Below are 25,536 nucleotides of genomic sequence, written 5' to 3'. Positions count from 1 at the left end.
TAGTCTTATTTTACTCTTTGGCCATAACCATCTCTAACCGGAGTTTACACATGGGCATTGAAGAAATCCCTGAGTCATGCAAATTCACTTTGGTTTATAGCTGTAGGGGATGAGATGCATGTATTTTTAATGCATATGCAGAATAAGCATACCTGTAAATCAGAGACAGTGGGATCGCATTTGATCTTACCTACATAAGCATGTTTCTTAGCTGTTCGACTTCTACACTTGCTGTAAGACTATGTGAAAAAATATGGTACAGATGCTGTAGCCACTATTTGTCATAGTACAAAATCAGAGTTGGGGCCCTCACCAAAATACTGGATCCAAGCCTCCTCAGACTGAAAAAGTTCCGAATCAGATCTAAACTTCACAGTTTGGGCCCATCTCTGGTAAGAACAGAGTCTGTTGTTAGGAGAACTGGGTAGCTCAGTGAATTTGTAAGGAGATTAGAAGCTGCTCAGTTTGATAATGATGCAAGTTGCCAAGCTGCCATCAGGAAGTAGGAATACAACATAAATGTAATGGTAGTGGCCTCATTCATAGTAGACAAAGTCTACTATCCCGGTTGGCACTAACTGGCACTCTTTCTGATATTCTTGGCAGGTAGGCTGAGGACCAAACTGGTACTGAGACTGATCCGTTTCCACTTCTAGAGATGGTTCCTCTAATTCCAGTTTCTAATAGTCAATCTGGCATCATTCCTGAACACTAAAATTCACTTAAATAGAAAAACAAGCTGTTAAGCTGGATGTTGGTTACAGAGGGCCAGATTGTGGCATCTAGCCATTGGCCCAAAAATGCAATGTTATGCCACCTCATTGGGAGCTCAGTGAGTGATTCCCTCCCTGAATTGCTTGGTGTGCAGCAGGACTGCTCAGGGTATACCCCCTAATATGGCCAGCTCATTCCACATGCAAGTGTAGAGACCATCTCCCCACCTCCTCTTGCTCTCTTTGGGACACACTGATGGAGTCGTCTTTGCACTTCCCTTGGCGCAGGAGGGATTGCAATTGTGACGGGGCCTTGTGGGGGTTACCAAGAGGGACTTTGCACATAGGGTCGGCGTAAGCGTCTGTCAGATAGGCTTGATAGCAGCCTATGGCTCTGTCACAATCTGGCCCCAGCTGTTCTGAATTATGAAACTACTAGCACATAGCCTCTAAAACACAAATACAGAATAGGACCTGATATCTATCATACTGTGAAGGATATATACATCAGAATAGACACTGATTTGTAGTTAGTGTTGTATGTGCAAAGGTATATTGTTCTTGCATGTACAGATATAGCACTCCATGAGCATGACTCATTCCCAGTTTAAAGCACAGGCCCCTGCAAGCTTCCCAAAACTGCCACTCCACCAGGGAGTATCAGACCCAGCTGGTACAGCAAATGGGTATGACCACTTAGAGAGGTCGTGTGGCCAGGGCATCCACTGGTGGGACTTCTGTGGATGCCCATGATGCAAAATAAGATGTCCTCCTATCCCACAAAAGGTTAATGTGCAGATAATAAAGAGATTCTGTGTCAAAGTCAGAAGTGGCAAGCTGACCTAACAAGTAGAACAAAAGGCATATCCTGCTCAGGCATGCTGTTCGCAAGGCTGTACAATATTTTCTATCTTCAGCAATTGTAAAATTCCATTGTAAAGAGATAATTTTCATCCAGTCTTCCTAATCCACAAAATTTGCAAGCTCGTCTACTGACATGCCCAAAAACCTGTGTTTTCAAGGATGAGCCTAGATATGGATGGCAAATGCTGTATGTACATTACTGAAAATTTGACTCTACGTTTCAGGCTTCCTAACAATAGTGAGTGTTACAAGAGATGTTTGACTGAGAATCCATAGCTGCGTGACAAAATGGGTGAGGTAATATCTTTTACTGGACCAACTTCTGTTGGTGAAAGAGACAAGCTTTTGAGCTCCACAGAACTCTTCTTCAGGTCAGACCCATCTCTTTCACCAACAGTAGTTGGTCCAGTAAAAGATGTTATCTCACCCACCTTGTCTCTCATATTTGGGGACCAACATGGCTACAACAGCACTGCCAACAAACCATAGCTGTATTCATCAGTTTGGAATGTTGGCAAGAAACTTCCCATTATAAATTTGCCTTTGGTGCCGATGTGAAATGGCCCATCTCAGGGTGTTAAAAAAATGGGCCAGATTTTTACATCACTAGGACTCTAAGGGAATTAATCCTAGTAGTTTAAAGAAAAAAGGAAAATAGCAAAATATTTTAATTAAGTTGTTTATCTTGGGAAATTGTGAGAAAAGTAAAAAATGCCTTATTATAAAATAGATGTTAAATATATTTAATTATATTTAACTAATTAAACCCATTCAAAATCCCATATTCTGTTATACTAGCCACAAACAGACAAAGTTGCAAGGCTGCATGCATTCATGGAGGAGGCTTGTTCAGTGGCTGGCTGGTCAGGGTGAGAGCCTGGGAACCAGATCTGCAGCTGGTGAAAGTTGGCGTAGCTCTAGTGAAGTCATTGGAGCCGTGCCAATTTATATCAGCTGAGGATCTGGCCGTCTGACTGTGCATGGGTTGAGAATTGAGAAGTTGCTGTTTCTGTCATGGAACCAGGGCAGTGACAATCATAGAGCACTAGCAGTGCTATAAAATGATTGGTAATAAACACTTCTGCAGCAGCGAAGGAAGAAGTGAGCACCAATGCAGAATCTTTGGCAGATTCTACAGTCACATATTTCAGCACTGCACCCATGTGGAATACCGTTCAACTTGCAGAGAGAAAAGCGTGCTCATTTTAGCTGTCCCTACTGTTTCAGTAGTTGATACATCATCATTAGGGCTGCAGCTGTGTCATCCCCATCATGAGTGATACGGATTCCTTGATTTTCAGGTTTTAAGAAACCAATAATCCTGATTTTTAACATTTTGAGGGGGTTTTGCAGGGGGTGGGGGGGGGGTTCCATGTGAGTGTATGGATGTGAAAGTAAACAATGGGATTTTAATGAGAATTTTGAGAGCTTCCAAGGTAATTTCTGGGTGGTGCAAAAGACTTGCGGGGCTCAGTGCTCTGAGGTGCTGAGTGCCCTCAATTTCAACACTTACGTGGAAACAGATGGTGCTCAGTATCTCGCAGAAATGGGCAGGTGAAGACAGCAGGACCGGACAAGTGAACTTTCCAGGCCAGATTCTGATCTCAGGTGTACCAGTGTCAATCCAAAGCCACTCCACTGAAATGAGTGCAACTGCTTCAGATTTACAGTGACATAGCTGAGAACAGACTTTTGCCCTCTTTGCAAGATTATTATTGATTTGTATTAGGGTAGCACCTTGTGGCCTCATTCAGGATCAGAGCCTCACTTAGCTAGGCACTGTATAAACATATGATAAGGCAAGGTCTCTGCACCAACCTACAAGCTAAAAAAAGACGCCACAACTGAGTGTAACAAACAACAGGAAGTAAGGGGGCAGGGGAAATAACTGCAATAGAAATGCTTGGTTACATAGGCTACCTATGCATACTACTTGATGTTAATTCTTGGGGTGACAAATTGTTTATCCTGTCAAGCTGTATCCACTGCATCCGTCATCATAGTATCCAAGGCCTTGTTTATATTAGAATGTTTGTGCTGGTTTAATTACATTGATTTAAAATTTATCTAGATTAGGGATTTGCACCCATTTCATTAGATTGATCAGGAATCAGTTTAATTAAACAGATGCAACTTCTCTAGTACAGGTCAGATCTGGGAGTTTCTCCTTCGTACAAGATTAGGAAAAAACCACCCCCAAAACCACACAAGTATAGTTCTGATTAATTTCACTAACACTGGAAAAATAAAGGTTGTTTGGTGTTCAACACAATGCCCACGACTTTTTACCCTTTTTGTAATTATATGGTAGAAACTCACTAATCCACTTTAATACCAGGGAGACCCATTGTGAATTTGGGGCTAGATTGGCACAGCCCTTGTTGACCACAAAGGGGAATAGAGCCCCCCACTCCCTCTACCCCTCAGTTCAGCTCTCCTCACTCAACTCAGCTCAACTCCAGCCACAGGGGGCAAGGAGGAAGAATGGGGGCTAGTCACCCAGTATTCCCCTGCTGCAACCAAGTGGGCAGGGAGGAGTTGGGAAAGTATGGGAAGTGGAAGGAGCTCCAGAGTGGCCGGACACACCTAGAGGAGTAAGCTGTTCCAAAGAAAGGGATGAAGTAACTTACTTTCCCCGACCCCCCAGAGCGAAGCTGGAGTGGAATTGCAACCCTGTTATTCCTTCTCTGGTCTGCCCTGGTGGCAAGTGCAGCTACTTGCTGCCTCTTACTCAGGGTGTAAAGTTACAATCTAGCCTTTAATGAATTAGTGGCTATGTTCACAAGCAAAGTAAAAGGAATCAAGGGATAATTCATCACAAAAGGGACCAGTCCTGCATTCCCTCACACCCGAAACTCTTACTGAAGTCAATTACTGTTTGGGATGTGAGAGGAATGCAGAAGTGAGCTTAGTAAGCCTGATTCTGATCTCACCCCAATTTTCACACTTAGCTAATTCCACTGACTTCATTGGAGTTACACTTTTTATGAGCCAGTCAGATCACAATCATGCCCAATCTGCAATGTTCATTTATTTTGACATGTTTAACTTTAATTACTTAAGGTAATACTCTGTAGCATCACTACTGTATATTGTGTAAAATCAAAGCAATCTACCTAGTAGGAGATTTCAATGGGCATTTTGCCGCTAAATCATTGCCAAGAAGTGGGATCACTGGGTTATTGGAGCCTGCTTCAAGCTCCCAGATGAAGTCAGTCAGAGCCTTTCTATTGGCTTCAGCAAGAGTCATACCAGGCATGTTGGGAAACATCAGGTTTGCACATCAGTTAAGTGAGATTTAGCTGGGTGCCTCTGTATTTCCATAACCTTTATCTTTTACACAACGAATATCCAATGATTTTTTTCACAAAAATTGCCATTTTAAAACCACATCCCTAATCACCAACCATATGTACATAGGCCACCATTTTGACTGACGCTTTTTAGTTTTTACATCTTTCCTGTAGGAATCATACCACATTTAAGAGTTTAATATTTTACGGAGCAGTAATATCTAGTTGCTAGAAAATTGTCCCCATATATTAATGCCTGTACTGATGGGATATTATATCATTCTCTAATTGAGTGCACTATTGAAAGCTGAAATATTATAGGACAGATTCTGTCCTGTTCTCCAGCCCTATACGTTGCTTCCATGGAGAATTCTCCTAGTGCTGGCACAGCATACGTGTCTGTTTGCTATTTCCCCAGAGCCATACCTTTGCCCCTTCCTCCTGGGCTGCCCTGGAGGTGCAACATATAATCAGATGCTAGGTATCCTCTCTACACCTCAGTCCAACAAGCCATCCATGTGAGCAACTCCCATTGACTTCAAAAGGTACTTCCACCCATGAAGGGCTTGCAGAATCAAAAACATGGAACTATAGAGTTTAACATTAGAGATGGTTGAAATTTTCTAAATTTTAATTTCAGTCAAAAATATTTGGCGGAGTTTATCAACCATCTCTAGTTAACACGCAGGTGACTGTGAGCTATAAGCTGTACAGGCACATACCTATACTGTACAGATATATACTTCAAATATGTTAAGGGCTGTTATAAAGAGAATGGTGATCAATTGTTCTCCAGGGGCACTGAATGTCGGACAAGAAGTAATGGGTTTGATCTGCAGGAAGGGAGATTTAGGTTAAATATTCGGAAAAGCTTTCTACCTGTAAGGGTAGTTAAGTTCTGGAATATGCTTCCAAGGGAGATTGTAGAGTCCCCATCATTGGAGGATCTTTAAGCACAGGTTGGACAAACTACTGTCAGGGATGGTCTAGGTTTACTTGGTCCTGCCACAGCATTGGGGGCTGGACTTGATGACCTCATTTCTATGATTCTATGATACTGAATGAAATGCTGTCATTGGATGTAAGTGCAAAGCTCCCATTGAAGAAAACTGGAGCAATGTGTGAATAGTTTATGATGTCACCAGAAAATTCTTGTGCTTTGTGATGCAATCCGAATTCTAACAGATAATGTGTTTGTAGGGGAGCCAAGCGACCTGGGGTTCTGCTGCCAGCTCTGTCACTGACTTACCACATGACCCTGGACAAATCACTTCACCACTCTGTGACTCAGTATCTTTGTATGGACAGGGTGATAGTGATACTTACCGTCCTCCGTCAAGCCCTTTGAGATCAACAAATGAAGTCCCCTGTGTAAGTGTTTTAGTATTATTACCAGCCTCAAGTTTGCTGTGTCTGTTTTCTATAAAGCATCTGAGGCTAGCTTAATAGATACTGTAATAAAAAAACAAGTTTGACTTAAAGTCGTACACTCTAGAGGATGTTCCTGTTTGAAGAACATGTATGTTAAAAATCCACATTATCATGACATCAGGGTTATAGGTCAAATGACATCTCACTGCAAAGCTAAGGACTTTCCTTCACCTTTCTAATGGCAATTGGTGTGTCTTTCTTTCATCTGCAATTAATCTAGGAAAGATCTGTGTTGGTCCAATCATAATCCCCAACGTATATAAATGAGTCCCCTCTTCCATCCGGCATATTTATGTGTTTTGTTTGTTAGAGAAAACAGAAGATTTCATTTAAGTGTTTAAAAAACTAGAGTTTGATTTCAACACTTATGAAGATCTCTTTGCTGGATAATAGGGGTATGACCTCAGTGATCAGCTGCATACTACAATCTCTTTCATCTACATAGGCATACTGCCTGTCATCCTCACTGACATCAGTGTTAGTTATGAACACACGAGGAGGGAAGGATCCTGCAGGTTTATACATTTCTTCATTCTACCAACATAGACAAATTGAGGTCCATGCAGTTTACTATGCATGAGTCTTTTTCCATGACACTTCCCTTAAAAAGAGTTTTTCCTGTTATCCTTGGCTAAAATTTTCCCTCTCTACACTACTGTATGCCAGTTGGTTGTCATCCACCCCAGAGGTGGCTGCATTTCAATAGTACTGTATGTATAGAACTGTAAATTGCTTTGGCTCCTTTATATCAATGTAAGCTGTTATGGGGTTACACTGCAGTACATTCCCATGGAGTTTGTACTAGAGTGGCTAACCTGAACTGCCCTGCATGTTGCTGTGGCCACATGTCTATTTTTAGCATGCTAGCTCAAGCAGAGCTAGCACATGTCTGTGTACCCACACCGCAAGCACTTTCCCAGCTGCTGTATAGACATAACCTAAAGAAAGAAACTATTATTCTACCCATTTTACAGATGGAGAAAATGAGGCATAGAGAAAGATAAGGGAAAGTACACATGGTGACTTAGGAACTGACTGATCCTCGTAAAAACAGAAAATATGTCATCCCAGCCTGTGCTTTCAGAATACTACTATCATTCCTCATCTAAATTTTAGAATGTACATTTTTTCTTTTATATTGTAACCACTTTTTAAAAGTCTTGTTCTTTTCTCATGAATATTAAAATATTTATAATGAGGGGATATAAAATAAAAAGGAGTATGATTGAATCGACTGAAAATGTTTTGACTCATAGGTATATACATGTACACAGACTGACTTCATTTAGGCATCAGTTTCCATGTTAGTGAGAGTTTTTCTTGTTTATGGGCTTGGGTTTTTTCATAGGTTTAACAATATACATAACTTTTACTTACACTGAGAACAATATATAAAGACACCATGCTATGTAAAAGTCGTTGCTGACAGATGTTAAGCTTAGTGACATGTCATTGGCAGCTTCTCAGATATGGTACCAATCTAACAATTTGTATTCAATGGAAGAAATATAATCATTATCCAGCATTTGTGTGAAGTCATGACATATCCAAACACTAATGCCAGCTATACTACTCCAGCTCTTGGGCATGTTAACAATTTCCTGGCAAGAAAATTAAGATATTTAAAAACGAGCGTTAGATAACCTGACGAGAGCACCACAATACTAAGTACAAGTGTATGAGAAATCGAGACCTGAATCCATAAGCTCTTCCAGGCAAAGAAAGTCTTATTTATGTGTTTGTATGAATTTTCACACAATGGAGCCACAATGCTCTGATACCACAATACAACCAACAACAAGAGCAGGCTCTTTTAAAGTCCACGGGAGTTCTGGCATTGGAAGCAGGACTGAGCCCTTAGCTCAATTAGTGAAGTTATTTAGGGTGCTTATACTAATTTGTCATCTTGTGTTACTCAGCTTTCATTAACTGCATGACTGTAGCAGCCACTTTTACATTACTGGTTTAAATATGCAAAAGGTCACCTAGACTACAGTTTACTGCTATTGTAAGCTCTTTAGGGGAGGAACTATCCTTTTCTTTTGCATGTGAATTAGGGCCTCGAGGCACAAACAAAATACAAATAAATTATAATAATAATGTGGCCCAAAATATATTTTATTTCAAAATGTAACGTCAATTCTTAGTCTGATTTCACTGCTCTGTCCATTTTGAACAAAAGAGGACAACAAATTTCAAAACAGATTAGATATTTGCCATTATTGAAAATCATTTTTCTGAATGTGGTTACTATGCACAAGCTACATCCGAAGTACATTTTAAAACAGTACACCGTGAAACCTGTCCCAGACCACCTGGTACATGACATATCATTTTTTAAAAATTATCTAGCTCTGTATTTATTCAGGAGATCAGTTTAGCTGTTGCTGTTTATTGAATATAGCATCATTTTTTTAAAAATTGCCTAAATGAGTAGACACAGAACAGTTTTGAAGAAAAGTGTGTATAATCCCTCAGGTAAAAGTGTACATAGGAGAGCCGATAAATTATATAACAGACTGTATGTATTTTCAGAAATAATCTAGGGACTATCATGCTCTTGAGTCATGGCCAACATACACCACTAGCTATTGACATTAGTGGGAAATCTACACATGTGGTGATGACATGATATGGCCCTTGTAATGCTTGTATGTCTGAGAGAGATTTATATTATTTTGAAGAAGCCCTCTTTGTTGTTTTTTTTGAGTAAATTCCAATACAATAAAACAAGGAAATTCAATAGAAAAAATGTTTTAATAATGTTAAGAATCCAAAATAAAGTGATGAAAGAAAAGAAATACCATATGAAAGCTGTTAACCCTACATCCTCAAAATAGCTCACATTGTTATATGTTCTATTTTCCTTCTGTGGCTAAGATCTGATTTCTCTATAAGGAAGGTGGGGAAAGGCCCTTTACCTTCCCATATACACTTTTCTGAAGTTAGCACATCATCATTTGCTAATTATATTATGACTCACAGTTTACCTTTATAATTAACTTTGTGTTCCCCCAATTAGGAATTGTATAAATGTTTGGATCAGCGTGCTTATTTGTGTCTGTGTTTCTGTTGGCACATTACAAAACAAAGTTACAGTGTCAGTCTCAGTTTTTAAATTTCCTCATTGTTACTGGTTTATGTGGTCTTCTTATGGCCTAATATTACTTTCAGTTGCACATATGTAAATCAGGAGTAAATCAGTTGAACTCAGTGGTGTTACACAGATAAGATGCAAATGAAATCAGACTTAATCCCAGGTGTGGGGAGGTTCTTGGTTTTGTTTTGAGTATCTATTGGTAGATGAAAGTAATAACTGTGGAGATAAAAGGTTTCACTCAAGGGATCAATTGGCCATGAACATCTGACTTTCTTTAAAAAAAAAAAAAAGAGAAAAATCAATGGAAGATTTAGGCATTGCCTGATGCAATCCATTGTTTTGTCTGTATTTGATAATGTCAAAGGTTCCAAGAGGCAGAGCAGAGTTTTTATGACTTTCTCAGCCATCGGGAAGTAATATGTATGATTCATGAAAAGGTATTAGACAAAAAGAGCCAAATTAACCAACGTGTAAATAGGTGCAACTCCATTGTCTTCAGTGGAGTTGAATCTATTTGCATCAGAAATTTGTCCCAAGCTGTGGAAACACTCTGTTGGGCCAACATCACAATAGTACTGGTCGCCCAACCATCTTCACTTCTGAAATACAGAAGCAGCTTTCATTAATTAAATACAGCATCTTGTGAGATCAGCAAGGTACTGGTTTGTTTTGATTAATCCCTTTGTTTCAACTAGCTGTATACTGTTTTCCTTGGAAGTCTGGTTCTATTTCAGACAGTTTTCAGCAGAATGAGAGAGGTACCTTCAGTAACTTCTGTGATGGTATTTCATCTTTCAAAACTTATATTTTCAGCTTTTCAGTTGTGTTAGCCATTATTGATTACTGTATTTGTATAAGGGAGACTTCCCATTATAAATTGTATTGAATGTATTTTACCCAGATATCATGGCACATTAATATCTTTGAAATACTAATACTAATATCATACTGATTATTTGATCCTTGGTTGGATTTAAACAAGAAGCTAATAAAAATGACAAATGCAGAGAGATACGGAGCTAGAAGCAGTGAAGCATAATCAAGTTACCTAATCGGATACCTGCATCTTTTTCTGCGCCTCTTCTAGGACCTGATCTTGTAACTTCAGAGTAAATTCAGAGTCAAGGCTCCTAAATAACACAGGCCAACATTTTCAAGTACAATGTCAGATTTTGAGTTTCCAATCTGAGACATTCTGAGGCTGATTTTCAGAGGTGCTGAGCATTACTGCTTCCATTGACTACATTTGGAGTTGAGTGCTCAACATTGAAAAAAAAGCCCAAGAGATTTTAAATTGGGCACCCATAACTAAAGGCCACTGTGAAAATGTTGGCCGCAAAGTTTATCATATGCAGTAGACATTAGTGTAACTTGTATTAACACATGTATATAAAAAAAGGAGAGCCTACTGTAAAACAGGTGAATGTCACATACTGTGTATTTCAATCTTTCCTCATCTTGGGAAGATTAGTGCAATTAAATTCCATGCAGGCTTTATGGAATTTGGCTCACTGTGATAAAGTTACTTTTGCATTATTTGTATAATATGTCAATATTGTGAAAATACTATATTGCAATATTTATGTTTGTGCATGTCTTAGAGATGCACACACAAAATAAGTAACTGTAATACATTTATATAAATCCATTTAGGGGTTCTGGTGATATAAAAAATGAGAATTAAACTAGTGTTTCAACAGAATCTCAAAATACAATGTCCCTGTCTTTTATTATTGGTTACAAGGAAGGAAGGATAATCTATTAGAGCACCGAACTGGTGTTCAGGACTCAGAAGTTTCGTGCTCTCATCTGCCAATGACTCATTGTGCCCTGCCCAATGTCCCACATAACCATTCTGTGCCTCAGTTTTCACAACATTCAAATAAATGTAGTAGTACTTACCTATTTCACATAGGTATTGTGATGGCTGATTAATTAATGCTTGCAAAGTGCTTTGAGAGCCATGGATACAGTTGCAAAGTATCGTTACAATGAGTTAGGCTTTTTTAAGATAAAGTATGGCTATAGTATTGCTGTTTGAAAAGGTTTCCATATGCCAAAGAAGTCACATTAATATTGTCAGTGTTATTTAGGACTACATCATCCCTCATTAACAATGCCATGGCTTCGTTTGTAGCTGCTCTGTTTCTCAAGGAGAATTTTCAGTATCTCCTAAAAGTGTTTAAACCACAGGGCCATTTAATATAGGGCTGTGCGTCACAACCAAGAGGACGCCCAGAAGAAAGGGATTAGGCCAAACAGATTCTGACTCTGAGCAGCGCAAACAGCCGAAGTCTGAAAACGCAAATGCTGTTCAAAAAGTTCTGCAACTGTGTAACTTGCCTTCCCTGCCCATTATTGAAATACACACTCTGTTGCAGATAGTGTTGTGGGTTGCGCGCTCTCTCTCTCTCTCTCTCTGTAGCAGCAATAATAGCTGATTTCAATGAGAGAGAAAAATGCATAAAATATATCATGGGGGCTCCTGGGGCCAAGAGGATCTCTAAGGTCTCTCTCAAACTGAACCTCAGTTTCCCTTTCTGGATTAGTATTCACCGCAGTTGTAGCCCCGTTCCCAGTGCGGCGCACCGGTTCCTTGGCGAGAGTGACACAGCTTTTAATAGCCGGGACAGACTTTTGGAAGAAGTTTCAGCGAGTCAGGCAAGGGGACCCTGCTCGCTTAGCTGCATTCCCCAGCGCCCCCCAAAAGTGTGTGAACCCGTAAACCCAGCCCGGGGTGGCGAGGGAGGACCTGTGGGAACATCGGCGGCCCTTTTCCTAGCAGCCAAAGCTCACACAGGCTTTACTCCGGCAAACCTCCCCTTGCCTTCAGCGAGGGTCTTGCCTGGGTAAGGACTGGAGACGCAGCCCCACTGTGCAGGTGCAGTGACCCAACCCTCCCCCTGGGTCGTTATGCCCCGGCGCGGCTGTGCTTGGACTTGGTAGCAAGGAGCTGTCCCTACAGCGGGCGGCTTTCGGGAAGTTCTCGCGGCTGAGCCGGGAGCGTGGCCGATCTTTCTCACCTCTGCACGCCCCACACCCAAAGCCGGGGCGTCTGTTTTCACAGTGATGGAGACCCGTTACTTTTGTCAGGGGCCCTGGGCGCCCGCCCCACCCCTATCTCTTCCCAGCGTTTAAGTATCCAGCTGCCGACACCCCCTGCCGCTGAAGTGCCCCTTTGCCGTGTGACTGCCCCGGGGAAAGCACGGCCGAGCCAGGCTCTGGAGCTGGGATTGTACCGGACACGCCAGGGGTTCGCTCCAGACGCTTTAATAAGATACCAGATGCGGGCAGGATGAACACAGCGGGGCTCAGTCCTGACGGGTCCTTAGCCTGGTGGGGAATCAGGAAGGCGGTGTTGTTCTTTGACTGCTCGCTATCAACACGTGTCTGGGCTTAAAATCTACCCCTCTTCTTTCTGCCGACTGGCAAGCTAGCGGTGCGGTGTGAGTTGCAAACAAGACTATGTAGCTATTCGCTGATCTTTTTGGTTTCCTGGCAGATTTCCTATTCATCTCACTGGTAGCTTAACCCTGCTTGAATTTCGTTGGGCATTAGCTATATTTTTCTGTTGCTATCCGATGGTTGAACGTGCGCTTGTTGTTTGTTTTAAACATACCAGCGGTTTTTAGCCAGCTAAAGACCTGTATTTAGCCCTTTAATTCTGCAGGTTTGCTACCTGTTGCTATGCAGAAGATGTTGGGGTTTTCCTGCCTGTTTGTTATGCATTTGTTGTGGGGGTGGGTTTTATTTGCTTGCTACACATTTGTGCCAGCAAAGGTTAGACTTTAAATTATGCCCAGATGATTCGGATCATGTTAGGGCAGAACAGTAATTGCGATCACACGCTAATTCTAAAGCTACATTCTAAACTATTTTCGCAGTAATTTCACAACTTCAAACACGTTTTAATTTATTTAAAGAAAAGGTAGGGGAAAGAGTAAACCGTTTTGAACAGACTGAATGTGGGCGATAATAGTTCAGCTAAATTACTGATGAACTGTATAAAATAAATGCCTCCCTGTAATTATCTTTGGAAGAAGGAAAGGGAATTATAATTCTTTGCGGACAGGCGTTTTCATATGAAAGGGTTAATTTAGACTCATCTGCACACCGATAATAATTAAAGGGGGATCCAGGTTTAAAAAAAATGCTTTTAGCGCTCTAAGAAGGACACCTTTCCTTGAAGGCGAATATAATCTAATACTTATTTAGCATAGGAAATAAATAGTGATCTTGGTATAGAAAATGTAAACTGCATGTTAGCCTGTAATGGGCCAGCCGTGGTTCTAAGCTTAACACGTTCAAGGTGTTTCATTATCAAAAGGAATTTCAATTTTTCTCTGAAGCCATTTATAACATTGAAGCAAAAAGAATTGTTTCGCCAGACACTTTCATCAGCAGAAATGTGATCAGCCTTCGCCATCATCAGAAACATCTGAGCGGGGGGGGAGTAGAGAGAAACTAAGCTGCGCGAACTAGGAGAAGGGTATGAGGTTCCGTTGTAAACCCGCTTTGGGAGTGTACTGCTCCTTTGGAAAGCAAGGGCTAAAACTTCGCTTCAGTCATTGCCCTTAGTTAACTAGTGCCGACTCCACAGCTCAGCACAGCTCCAGGTGTTAGTTCTGTGTAGGCACAGAAACAGAAGCAGACGGTATGATTGGTATGATCTAATCAAATAAATTAAAGTAGACATGGGGAGGGGCACACCTACGTTTGGATTTCTTAAAAAAAAAATTAAATGAGTTCTAAGGGATACTCCCAACCTCAGCCTCTCTCATGTATGTGCAACAAGCCCCGGCTTTTTGAATCCAGCCTCCTCACTGTTGCTTGGGGGTTGTTTTAAAGACAGTAACCTTTCCCTAAATACCCTGCAATTTGTGCGGATGAGAAGGGGGCACAATAGGACGTGGGGCGGGGAAAAGTTTTGCAGGAGGGCTGCGTTTCAAACAGTTTGTTTAACAGGCACTAATTCTGCTTGTAGCAGAGATGTAGGTGGATACTGAAAACATCTTCCACCGGGGTGTCCTACTTTAGCAATTCTAATTAAAAGGGAGTTTAAAAGACGCAAAGAAAGAGCAGGCTGTGCTGTATTTCCAGTGGGCGTGGGAGACAGTACCAGACACAAAACGCTTCGAGCTTGTTCTAATGTGCACCTTTGTTTAAAAAAAAAAAAATCACGCTCGCCCTTTGATATGAACTAATGTATTTTTAGCTGAATTTCTTTCTTCTGCTGTGTGTGATCTGATACCTACCGTGTGGCCCTGGCCCACTTTCAGCCCTGCAGGTGCCCTGTATTGTGTGTATTCCTGAAAGGCAAGGGAAAAGCCTTGCATCTAGCACTCTTGTGCCCCTATGCCTGTGATTGTCAATTCAACGTGTCCGAACGAGGGGTCAGCAAACCACGATCCCCTCCCGCTGTTGACACCTGCCCCAGCCAAGAAGAGCTATGGCTTTGTAGGTGCAGTGTGGGGAGTGGGGATCTGACGGTCCAACACCTTGAAGCAATACGGCAGCCGGCTTGCCGATGCCGCTTCTCCACGGCGGCGTATGCAAAAGGAGACTTCACGGCCACCTATAAATGGCATTGGATCCAAGTCACTTTTTCCACATGATGCAGCAAAGTTATAGCCGAGGCACTGCACGTTCTCCCCGCTATTGTGCGCGCGCTCGAGTCTGAAGCAGCTGCGTTTAAAGGCCAGGCATGGCCACTAGTGCGCTGGAACCCGCAAGGGATCGGGGGATTCCGAAGGGCGCCAACACAAACACACGCTGGCTTTCACTGAACTTGGATCATGGGGCGGGGGAACAAATACAGACACTCACCGTGCTCTTTGGCTTTCCAGGGTAACTCCTTCTCGCTCTCTTCTTTGTGGCTAAACGAAGAGAGGTTCCAGCCCGGGCACACAGTCTAACACCCTGGATCACCCTGACTGTTAATTTAATGCTACACTAAGCCGGGAGTGTATGATTGGAGCTCAAGTATTGGTTTAGAAAAGCTGGAAGCGAATTCACTCTCCCACGCTCCGCATTCCCCAGCTGAGGGTCTCCCAGCCTTAGGGTCTCCCAGCATTGCATAAAGCAACATACCAACCTTTCCAAGAGTCACATTCCTATTACAGGTTACATTTTGCTCCAAAGAGTCATCCGTGCGCTATCTGAAACGCACGTGGCGTGCCCTGCATGCGGTGTGTGGCTTGGTTTCACTTGACATATTGTGTCACCCTGAGCTTTGTGACTGCCTGAAAAGCCTCACCTATCGGAAGAGGGGAGGCAAGACACCGGATAGATCGGGGAACAAACTCTAAACCACCCTATGGCCACCCCACTAAAATCCCGATTCCCTCCACGTGAAATTTGATTTCTAAGGCGGGCACCTTCTGCGGGAGAATAATGGAGACCAGGATAGCAGAGCACACTGTGTGATCTGTGTCCGCCTTCTCCCCTTCAAACTGTATTCACAGCCAGCCAGAGAGAGCATTGACTGCTGTTTGCAGCATTTCCTACCTGTCTGGGCATCACGTTTGGAGCTGGCCGCTAGTCGCTTCTATATGTGGAATCTCCAAGCCCCCTTCTCTTTCTTCTTTATATTCCTTCCACCCACCGATCCCCGGGTTTGGATGAATACAGATGGATACCCCGTATCGCTACCCGGGTGATTGTCTCGGGGTCTAAACTAGACAGGAAAAGAAAGCGGGGGGCGCGGGAGGGGGGGCCCGCTAACCCATGTTATTTTTCTGTTACTAATTCCCAGTCGGATCGGACTCAAGGGACAAGGCGATCGCTTAATAAACCCTCCTTCTCTCTCCACCACTGCTTCCTTCCTTCCTTCCTTTTCTCCAGCACATTTCGCCCCCCACCTCCCACGTTTACTTCTTCCTCTTCGTGAGGCATAAACCAGGCAAACTAAAACTTTATCAAAAATAGGCAGAAAGGGAAAGGACAGACGAAAATAATAAATAATAATAATAATAATAATAAATAATAATAATAACAATAATAATAAAATATAGAAAGGGAGGGGAGGAGGGGAAGACAGTGCCTGCGTCTGATCACTGACCATCTGTGCAAAAGGTGATCATTGTTAGGTACTCACATGGCTGGATGGCAGAGCTGCTCTTAGCAATTAATAAATCTCTCAGCTTGAGATCTTCTTCCCCGGTTTTGCTTGTAGCTCTCTGTGTGTGTCTCTCTCTCTCTCTCGCTCTCGCGCTCTCTTCCACACACAAAACCGGTCAGATGCTTCAGGACCGGTCACTTTGCAAGGGGAACAACACGGGAGGGTTTGTATTACTCCAGGTTCGTGTGTGTAGCCTATAAATACCGAACTTTTTGATGGAATCAGCTAACAAATGAGAGGAGAAGGCGTAATTTTGCGCATGGAGCCCCCCTTTCTCTTTGTGAGATTAAAAACCCCCCAGGCAGCAGCCAGGGCTAAAGTTGTGGGTGTGTGGGAAGGAATTTGACTTTATTGGGATTGTGTGTGAGGGGTTTGTTTGTTTGTTTGCTTTTATTTTTTTCCCTAGGACGTTTATATTAGCCCCCCCCCCCAACCAAGGGGAAAAACTGACCTGGATTAGCACGGACTTTCACTCCCAGTGGGTTCTGTGGTGCGTTTGATGGGTGTTTAGGAGGGAGGGGTCAAGAAAGCACACACCTGTCCGTGTGGAAGTGAAGGAGATGTGATGGATCAGGCTGCGGGGGGGGGGGGGAGGATTAGTGAGTTTACCCTCACTTACCTGAAAAATAAAAAGGGGAACACTGGAGAATTCAGCCTGAAATTTTTAGTGGGGGGATTTTATTTGGGAGAGAATGGACGGAAGGGAGGGGGGTGTTTGGCTGGGGCTTTTCACCAGCCACCCATACATATATCCCCCCGCAAAACAAAACACTGAGAAACACCTCGCTTTGGAGCTTTAATGCGCCCAGGAATCCTAGAATGCGGGAGCGTATTAAATTATTGGTACCAGCTTTGAGCCCGACGGGCAGGGGGCTGGGACACCCCCCCCCCCCGGAAAGAGGGCATCTTGGAGGTTTGTTCTGAAAATTGCTGCTTACTTGGTTTGCCTGCATCATTCCAGAGCCACTCTGGATTTCTCTTCCCCAGCTGGGATCAATTCCTCAGTTTGACTCCTCCTGCCTGAGCTAGGGGGGTGATGTGAGGTCCAGGGACAGGTTTCCTTGCAAAGACAACCTCCTTGTTGTTTAGGCTCTGTGGCTGCACAGGGGCATGCCGCTCATTGGGGTTGCTTGTCTCTTCCGCTTTGGTGCCAAGATTTTTGCTTTTGGGGGGGGGGGTCCCTACCACCCTGAAAGCGCTAGAGGATACTACAATCAACCAAAGCCCAACACATACTGGTCAAGCCCTCTGCAAAATTCTCAGGTTGCAAACCTGGGAGGGGACAGTGCCGCTCAATCCAATGCCCTTTTCCCCAGACCCGGGGAAACAGTTTGTGGTGTAGCTAGTACAAACTTTTCCCTTAAATGCGCCCCATTTCCCCCCACCCCCCCAGTGTGTAGCTGGGGCTCGAACCCAGAGGGGATTATCCCCAGGACACACGCGCAGCCCTTGCTCTCTTTCTCGGGAGAGGATCTGGCCTTACTGGGGTTTGTTCCCCTTTCTTTGGGGATCAGACAGGTATTAATTTAGGCAAACTTTCCCCACCACCTTTCTCTGAGCTGGGGCTCTGTCTACAGGACTGTGGTCTAAGCCTGGGCTGTGTCAGGCGATCGCCATCTCTCCTGCGGCCGGCCAGCTGGGTACTCCACTGGCGGGGCACTGTCCGAGGGACGTTCGCAGCCCCCGGCGGGAGTGGGCGGGGATTACTACTCTTCACCCAGCCGTGAGCTCTGCGATATATTTAGTCTTTTAAAAAATCTCCTGCATAAACCCAAACCCCTAATTTAAAAAGACTCAGGAAGAAACAAACTCGGGAGCAGAGGAGTCAGGTCACCCAGCAAACAGCAGCAACGTTAGGGGCCCATTCTACCCCTCGCTGCCCAGTCCGGCGGGGCTTGGGGCGGGGTGGGTGGGGTGTCTCTGCCTCGTCCGGTCTCCTTTCATCCCTCTACCCCGCTTTGTGAAGGTCCGGGGCGGGGGGGGGGGCGATTATGGGGCGGTTGTGCGAGGTTGACCCCTGGCTTGCAACACGGAGTTCCGCAGAGTCGGCCAGAAGCCCCGAGGCAGAGCCGCTCTCCTCCAGCTCCATCCTCTACTTCAGAGCAACTCCCGCTGCGGGGCTGTGCCCCTACGAGCAAGTCAGGGCGGGGCTCCACCCCCCCTCCCTCAACTATTTCGGTGACTATACTTAGCAACGTTGGCCCTTTTGGGTCTCCCCCGCTAAGGACAGCTACCTGTCTGCGGGGACACTGAATTGCAGGCGGGGTCACCCGTGGAGATGCTGCTCTGGAGCCTAGCCCTGGGCGCTCTGCAGAGGTTTGCTCCCCTACCAGGCCGGGGTGCTGGGGCTCTGGGCATTTCAGGCCACATGGGGCCAGTTCGCGCAGCGGCGACTTTCCTCGCTGGCATGCACCGAGCGGAGTTTCTTTTTGCAGCAGGGCTGCATGTGATGCCCCCAGACGTCGTGGGGCACAGACTTTGTGTGGAACGCCCCGTTCTTCGGAAGGTGCGAGCTGGCGTGGCAAGCGGGGCTGGCAGCGTGCCCCCCATTGAGCTGGCCTGTTCGAAGCAGGCACATAAGTGATGTGCTGCAAAACACGAGGAAAAAGCGGCTTGGGTGGGGAGGGCTGGAGGGTGGCAAAGCATATTGCACTCTGTGTTTCCTGCAGCCTCTACCCTGGTGCCGCTGGGCTCCGCACAAGCCCTCAAATTCCACCACCTGGGGGGGGGGGGACCCAAAGAAAGATCACTTGGGAACAACAAATTGTCCAACACGCACTAGACTACACTTTATATGCCACTAAAAAGTGCGTGTATACACACAAACTATGACTACGCACTACATGTAATATAGACTCTATACACTCATACGTACACACTCGCACATATAAAATACATCGTGACTGCATATATAATGTGTGCACCATGTACATACAAGCTATAAAGAATGGTTATATATAAACAGTCTTTACAGCGTGTGTATATATAATCAGCGGTCTTATTCAGGGAATAGCAATGCCCATACACCAATCATGCCGTGTATATGTCTACACACATACACACTATGTGTATATATATATACACACACTCTATAAAGAAAGTCATATACATATATGACTTTATAGAGTCTTTCTTTAGAGTCATATATGTAGAAAGTCATATATATGACTTTCTTTATAGAGTGTGTATATATATATACATACACATTGTGTGTATGTGTGTGTAGACATATACATGGCATATATATATATATATACATATATATGTGACTTTCTTTATAGAGTGTGTATTATATATAGTGTGTATACATATACACGGCATGAGTGGTGTATGGGCATTGCTATTCCCTGAATAAGACGGCTGTAATCCGCTAGTAGGGATATAGGAAGAGGAAGAGAGAGACATACAGCCCCCGACATTAGCAACCCCCTGTTTCCCTTTGCTCTGTGCTGGGGATATTAAAGGGTTTCTTCTACCAGGCTCTCTCAAGTGATTTTTAGTCTGGCGCTCTGGTCTATCCATATACATTTCCAATCTCATGGCTCATAAACTATTAGCAAAAGGATTTCATTATTCACCTTCTGTATCCTACAAAAGAGAAAAAAATATACTCTTGGTAACAGCGAGGACGGGTCTGGGTTTAAATCATAGCCCCCTTCTGCGGCTTCAGTCTGATAGCTACAATTCTAGTCAGCTTGCAAGGACCGGCAGCCTCCCTCCGGGCGTCTGTCTGGAGCTGGGGCCGGGGCAAAGTATTTTTGCCATGGCGTGTGCCTAGGCGCGCCCAGCACCGTGTCCTCGGGGCAGGGGTTGCTTGGGGATTATTGTTCAGAGGTCGCGACTGTCGCAACAGTTTCATGAAACAGAAGCAAACGAGGAGGCGGTTGGACTGCGCCGGGGAGAAATATTCCGGGGGGGAAGGAATAGGTTGAAAAAAGTCTCCGCCGACTTGAATAAATGAAGAGTTTTAAGAAGTGGTTTTGTTGGCCACGCCAATCCGCTACAGCATTTCCCAGGGTGTGGAATGCCAGCTCCCTGGTGCATACGTGGGGAATACACCCTCGCGAAGCGAGGGTCCGGGACTACGGGAGACAAGGCATCATCCCGGGGGGACGTGGGCGGGGGGATTTCAGGGGAGGCTGCACTGAGGCCTGTAAATTGCTACCGTTAGGCGAAGTTGAATGCGAGAACAGGCAGGCAGTCGAGGTGCTGTGAATGGACTGGTAGACCAGGGTGAGTATAGAAATATAGGGCCCGATCCTGCAGTCTTTACTTAGGCTAGTTTGCCCGTGCAGTGACTAGGAGCCTGGCTTGAACACACCTGAACACAAAAATGTTAATACCCAGGGCAAACTCTTCTTTTTCTCTTCTTAAAAAAAAAAAAAAAAAAGGATTGCAGAGAAGTTTGGACCACGAGGTAATTATAAAAGCCAAACTAGCCACTTTAGAGAGAGACCCACTTTGCAATCTTACACCGTGGAGCAAAATATTTCAGCCAAGTCTCAGGTCATCATCAACAATAGAGCAATGTTCTCTCTCTGTTTAATATACATGGTGTGGGAAATGAAGGGAAAACAGAGCTAGCACCTGTAGTGATAGAGGGGAAAAAATCAAATTACTATTTAATATTTTTGGATGATTGTGCAGGGCGCGCTTCAAAAATACTACATATTTAATTATATCTCTAATGACTTTTGGGGGGGCTGCCAGTGCTATTTCATGTTAAGAAGCGAAAGGCTTTCTACTCAGTTTTTACATTCCGGTATCTTCAAAAAGATTTTCCTTGTGTGTTAATTGCATGCTGTTAAGCACATCTGGGACTGCAAAGTGACCAATCTGGACCAACTTTTAATTAACACATTGACCTGATGAAGAAGCAGACTCCTTCAAAAATGTGCATGTTATATAAATATAAACATCCTGCATAAATTACCAGATTGGTGAGGATAATTACCAAAATGGGGGAGTCTTTGTCTGTGCACATGTTGGAAATATACAGGTATTTCACACACACTGGCCATGTTAATGAAGCAGAGTTTTGCAGTCGTGCTTTTGTACAGCCATTTAGACGAGAAATCAGAGAGATCCTTAACCTGAAGAGGGATTTTATAAATTACAGCCAAATCATGAAAGATTTTTACTTTAAGGACTCTGAGAACCTGGAAAGGGTCCCTGTGGCTGCCGGACACCTTGGAGGAGCCATCGTTACCTCCAGGCGATTGTATCCAGGGGGCTGGGGGTGGAGGAACTGGAGACATTCAGCGATGTGCAATAGGTAGAAGCAGCATCAGGAAGGAAAGAAGGGTGGACGGACGGATCGGGCTACAGATGAGAAATACTCATGTAGTAATCGTGTAGCATTTTAGAAAGGTTCAAGACAGATAAAACCTTTGGAGCCGTGTGTGTGTGTGTGAGTGAGAGAGAGAGAGATCTACGCAAGGCAAAAATAGGGGCCAGTGGTCTGAAATCTTAACCCCGTTTCGCTTACTTACTTTTATCTCGCTAATGGTTTTTGTTGGTCGTTCATTCCAGCCCTCATTTGAAGTAGCTACATGCAGCCAGAGACACAGGAGTGTATAACTCTGGAGTTAAATAGTAACTTCCCCTGAAGGTAATAATTAAAGTTCTTAGTTAAAAAAAAACCCAGCATTTCCCCCTCATAGCAACACAAGTTTCTATTTAATAGAATAGACTGATCCTATAGAAACACTCATCAGAATCACCTCTGAACAGATACGACCTGGGACGAAAGCTGCTTTAAATTCGCTACGATCACGAACATTGGCTGGATTTCCGTCCCCGCGTTTATTTTTATTTAAAAGGGAGCTTTTAAAAATGTGTTTTGTAGGGGAGCTTGCCAGACCCAAATAAATCCAAAGGCAAGAGGAGAGAGAGATGCACACAGGCAAATTCCAAGTGCTTCTTACATCTGGGGTTTAAGTCTGTACATGATGGAAGAAGAGGTTTGATTCAACAAAGGACTACAGGATACCCACCTCGGAGCCGGGTTTGAGGCAATCCGGAAGAGCTCTGTCTTTTGGGTCGGAAATCTCTGGCACCGCTCTAATAGTGCTTTTGAAAGTTTTAGGGGAGCACCCTGCTTTGAGAGCATAGATTCATCTGCCACAGAAGTGCACCACACACCTGATATCAAGGGAGAGACAAGAGCTGGCTAGCTCCAGCTGGTCCTGCATTTGATTGTCTCCGGGTTGTTAACATGGGTGCTGTGGTGTTTTGATAAGAAAAAAGGAGTCAGCAGTTTGGTTGGGAAAACTCTGGGTTGTTGAAGATGGTTGCAATTTTAAGCTAAGGAATTTGTTGTTGATGGGACAATTTTTACAATGCATTCCCAGCTGGTCCCTGCTATCTCATCAGTTACTGTTAGCACTTAACTATTTTTCTCACTTTTCTAAGGAAGTCAGACAATGGCATGAACTTTTATGCAGCTTCAGGGCCTGGCCCCTGCAATGTATGCCTTCACATGAAGTGCACTGAGCAAGGGGTTTTGAAACAAGGATGAAGTCCTTGCTAGTCACACAGGCAACACAATCTGTCTCCACAGGATCCCAGAGTTGTTCATCTCAGGCCTCTCCTTAATGGCTGTGTATTAGGCCACTTCAGTTCAGACTGCAAATTCTTTTTTCCATACTGTACAGACATACCCACAGAAGCCACAACACTGAACTGCAGGCAGCTGTCCTGAATGAGTTTATTATTCAGACTCCCCCTCCCCCCCCCAACAATAGTTTAAATCACAACATTCTAAAGAGCAGAGCTAGGAAATAAAAAAAGGGACATTCTGTCTAATATATATGCCCTTGTGGGGCAGAGCAGCACAATAAATTGGCAGGCCAGAGGGAGCCAGGTATCCAGGAGTAAAGACGTAGGTTACAGTCTACCGGGAGAAAACCTGCTCCAGGAGGTACACCACAGGGGATTTAGAATTAGACGTAGTGGGTTCTGTCCCCAGTTCTCACACTAACTCCCTTTCTGTTTGTATCCCTGTTTGTAAAAGGGACTAATAACACCTGCCCACCATGGCGCTTCTGTGTGTGGCTTTACTAACCAGTGCTTGAAAAAACTATCTGAGACCCTCAGAGGAGAGGTTCTATATGGGCAGGAGAGGCAGTGATGATACCATCACTTATTATTAAGGTTCCCTGACACTTCCATGCCCAAGTCAGACCCTGACTTCAGTGACTTATAACTTTTGCCAGAAGTTAACTGTTTAGGCTGAATTTTTCCATGCTGGCTGTCTGCCTCAGGCTGAATATGTTGCAAAATTTCAGCCAAAATGGTCCAACCATTTCTGAGAATGAGGCACTGTTTTGCCCCTATTAAAAAGTGAGCCTTTTTCTTTAAAATGCATTGGAAAAGAGACTTGAAATTTGGTAGAATTTGTGCCAGGCATGAGCCTTTTGCTAGCTGCATGAAAATTCACTCAAATTTGGCCTTTAGTTTAGTGCTCATGAAAGGTGCTAGACTGGAAGCAGTATTTCTCTGTTTGTCTCCTGATCAGGTACACCATACACGGCAGAGCGCTTCCCTGTCTTAGGGTATGCCTACACTAGAAATGCTACAGAGGCATTGTAGTGTAGACACTAAAGGGATGGCCGGGGTTCTGCCATCGCTGTACTAAAGCCTCCTCTCTGAAGGCTTGTCTACACTTGAAACGCTGTAGCAGCACTTCGGAGTAGGCATTACCTACTCCAATGGGAGGTATTCTCCTCGCAGTGTAGGTAATTCACCTCCACGAGAGGGGGTAGCTGGGCCTACACTGGGGCTTCGGTCGGCTTAACTACATCTCTCAGGGGCATGAGATGGGCTTCTCATGTCTTACAGGCCCTATTACGAACGTGATCCGTTATTCCAAGAACTGTCTAAAAGAAGAAATTGTGGAAAACAAAAAACAGTTCACTGACTTTATGAGAATTAGACAGAAGGCCTGATTCTAATCTCATGTAGATGAGTTTAGATTTTAGAACTTCTGATTTCACTGATGTTATAGCTGCCTTTCACCACTGGGAGATCATAATGCACCACTACACTTCTATGAATATGAATACTGTTATGAGCCATGGGTCTGATGTTGCATCCACTGAAGTCAACAGAAGTTTTGCCATTGGCTTCAGTTAGAGCAAGATCGGGTCCCATAAATATGAATCATTATGTTGAATAGCAATGGGCCTATAGCCTTAGTTGTCATTCTTATATTTGGTTCCCAGCCAGTAAAAGAAAGTTCATTCATTACAAACAATAGAAAAGATACACCTAAGCCATTCCAGTCTCTGTTAAATAAGTATTTAGAATTAGCAAAATACACCAGTGTGGATTTTAAAATCATTCACTTTAAGGTGTAGTACAAAAGTCCAAATGACAAAAAACACTTACAACAGAAATCCTGTATTTGTATTCCCTGCATTCCTCTAACCACAACCATTTGTAAAAGGAACAAAATGCTGATTTCTAGGTGTGCCTGACCAAGTCAAGGTCTTATATTCATGTAAACAAAGTATTAGTTTTGCTTGTGATGAACCGCCCATCTCATCCCACAACAGAGGTGGCTGTATTTCAAAGACTGATAAGTGTCCCTACATAATGGATATACATGTCATACATACATATTGTTGACAGAGGAGAATTTTGACACAGGACAACTGTTCTGGGGGAAAGGTGCTGGATCAGGAGTGTGCAAACTACAGCCCAGGGGCCACATCTGGCCCTTCAGATGTTTTAATCTGTCCCTTGAGCTCTCGCCGAGAAGCAGGGTTGGGGGCTTGCCCTGCTCCGCAAATGTTGTGGCTCCCGGAAGCAGCGGCATGTCCCCACTCCGGCTCCTATGTGTAAGGGCAGCCAGGGGGTTCTGCACACTGCCCCCACCGCAAGCGCCACCCCTGCAGCTCCCATCAGCCAGGAACCGTGGCCAATGGGAGCTGCAGGGGCAGCGCCTGCGGACAGGGCAGTCCACAGAGCCTCCTGGCCATGCCTGCGCGTAGAAGCCGGACGGGGGGGACA

The 25,536-nt window shown here is 44.1% G+C and overlaps 1 protein-coding gene and 1 long non-coding RNA gene across 4 annotated transcripts in view; one reads left to right on the top strand and one right to left on the bottom strand.

Annotated features, from left to right (window-relative positions):
* Window positions 1-22,124, bottom strand: part of ESRRG (estrogen related receptor gamma) — a 476,445-nt gene extending 454,321 nt beyond the window's left edge. For all 3 annotated transcript variants that reach the window (XM_074949251.1, XM_074949253.1, XM_074949252.1), the window contains exons 1-2: window positions 22,014-22,124; window positions 16,498-16,658 (exon numbers count right to left, since the gene is read on the bottom strand). Coding sequence is in view for 1 of the 3 variants with exons in the window: in XM_074949252.1 (XP_074805353.1) it covers window positions 16,498-16,499 (2 nt within the window). In the remaining 2 variants the exon portion in view is untranslated. The remainder of the gene's footprint in view (window positions 1-16,497; window positions 16,659-22,013) is intronic.
* The window catches only part of LOC141985284 (uncharacterized), a 43,464-nt gene that overhangs the window by 6,151 nt on the left and 11,777 nt on the right, over window positions 1-25,536 (top strand). Inside the window, exon 2 of the long non-coding RNA XR_012638898.1 lies at window positions 6,071-6,241. This is a non-coding gene — a long non-coding RNA (uncharacterized LOC141985284). The remainder of the gene's footprint in view (window positions 1-6,070; window positions 6,242-25,536) is intronic.

The sequence above is a fragment of the Natator depressus genome, chromosome 3, assembly GCF_965152275.1.
Source record: "Natator depressus isolate rNatDep1 chromosome 3, rNatDep2.hap1, whole genome shotgun sequence".
In the NCBI taxonomy this organism is placed as follows: Eukaryota; Metazoa; Chordata; order Testudines; family Cheloniidae; genus Natator; species Natator depressus.
This window is presented reverse-complemented; position numbering and strand designations above follow the sequence as displayed.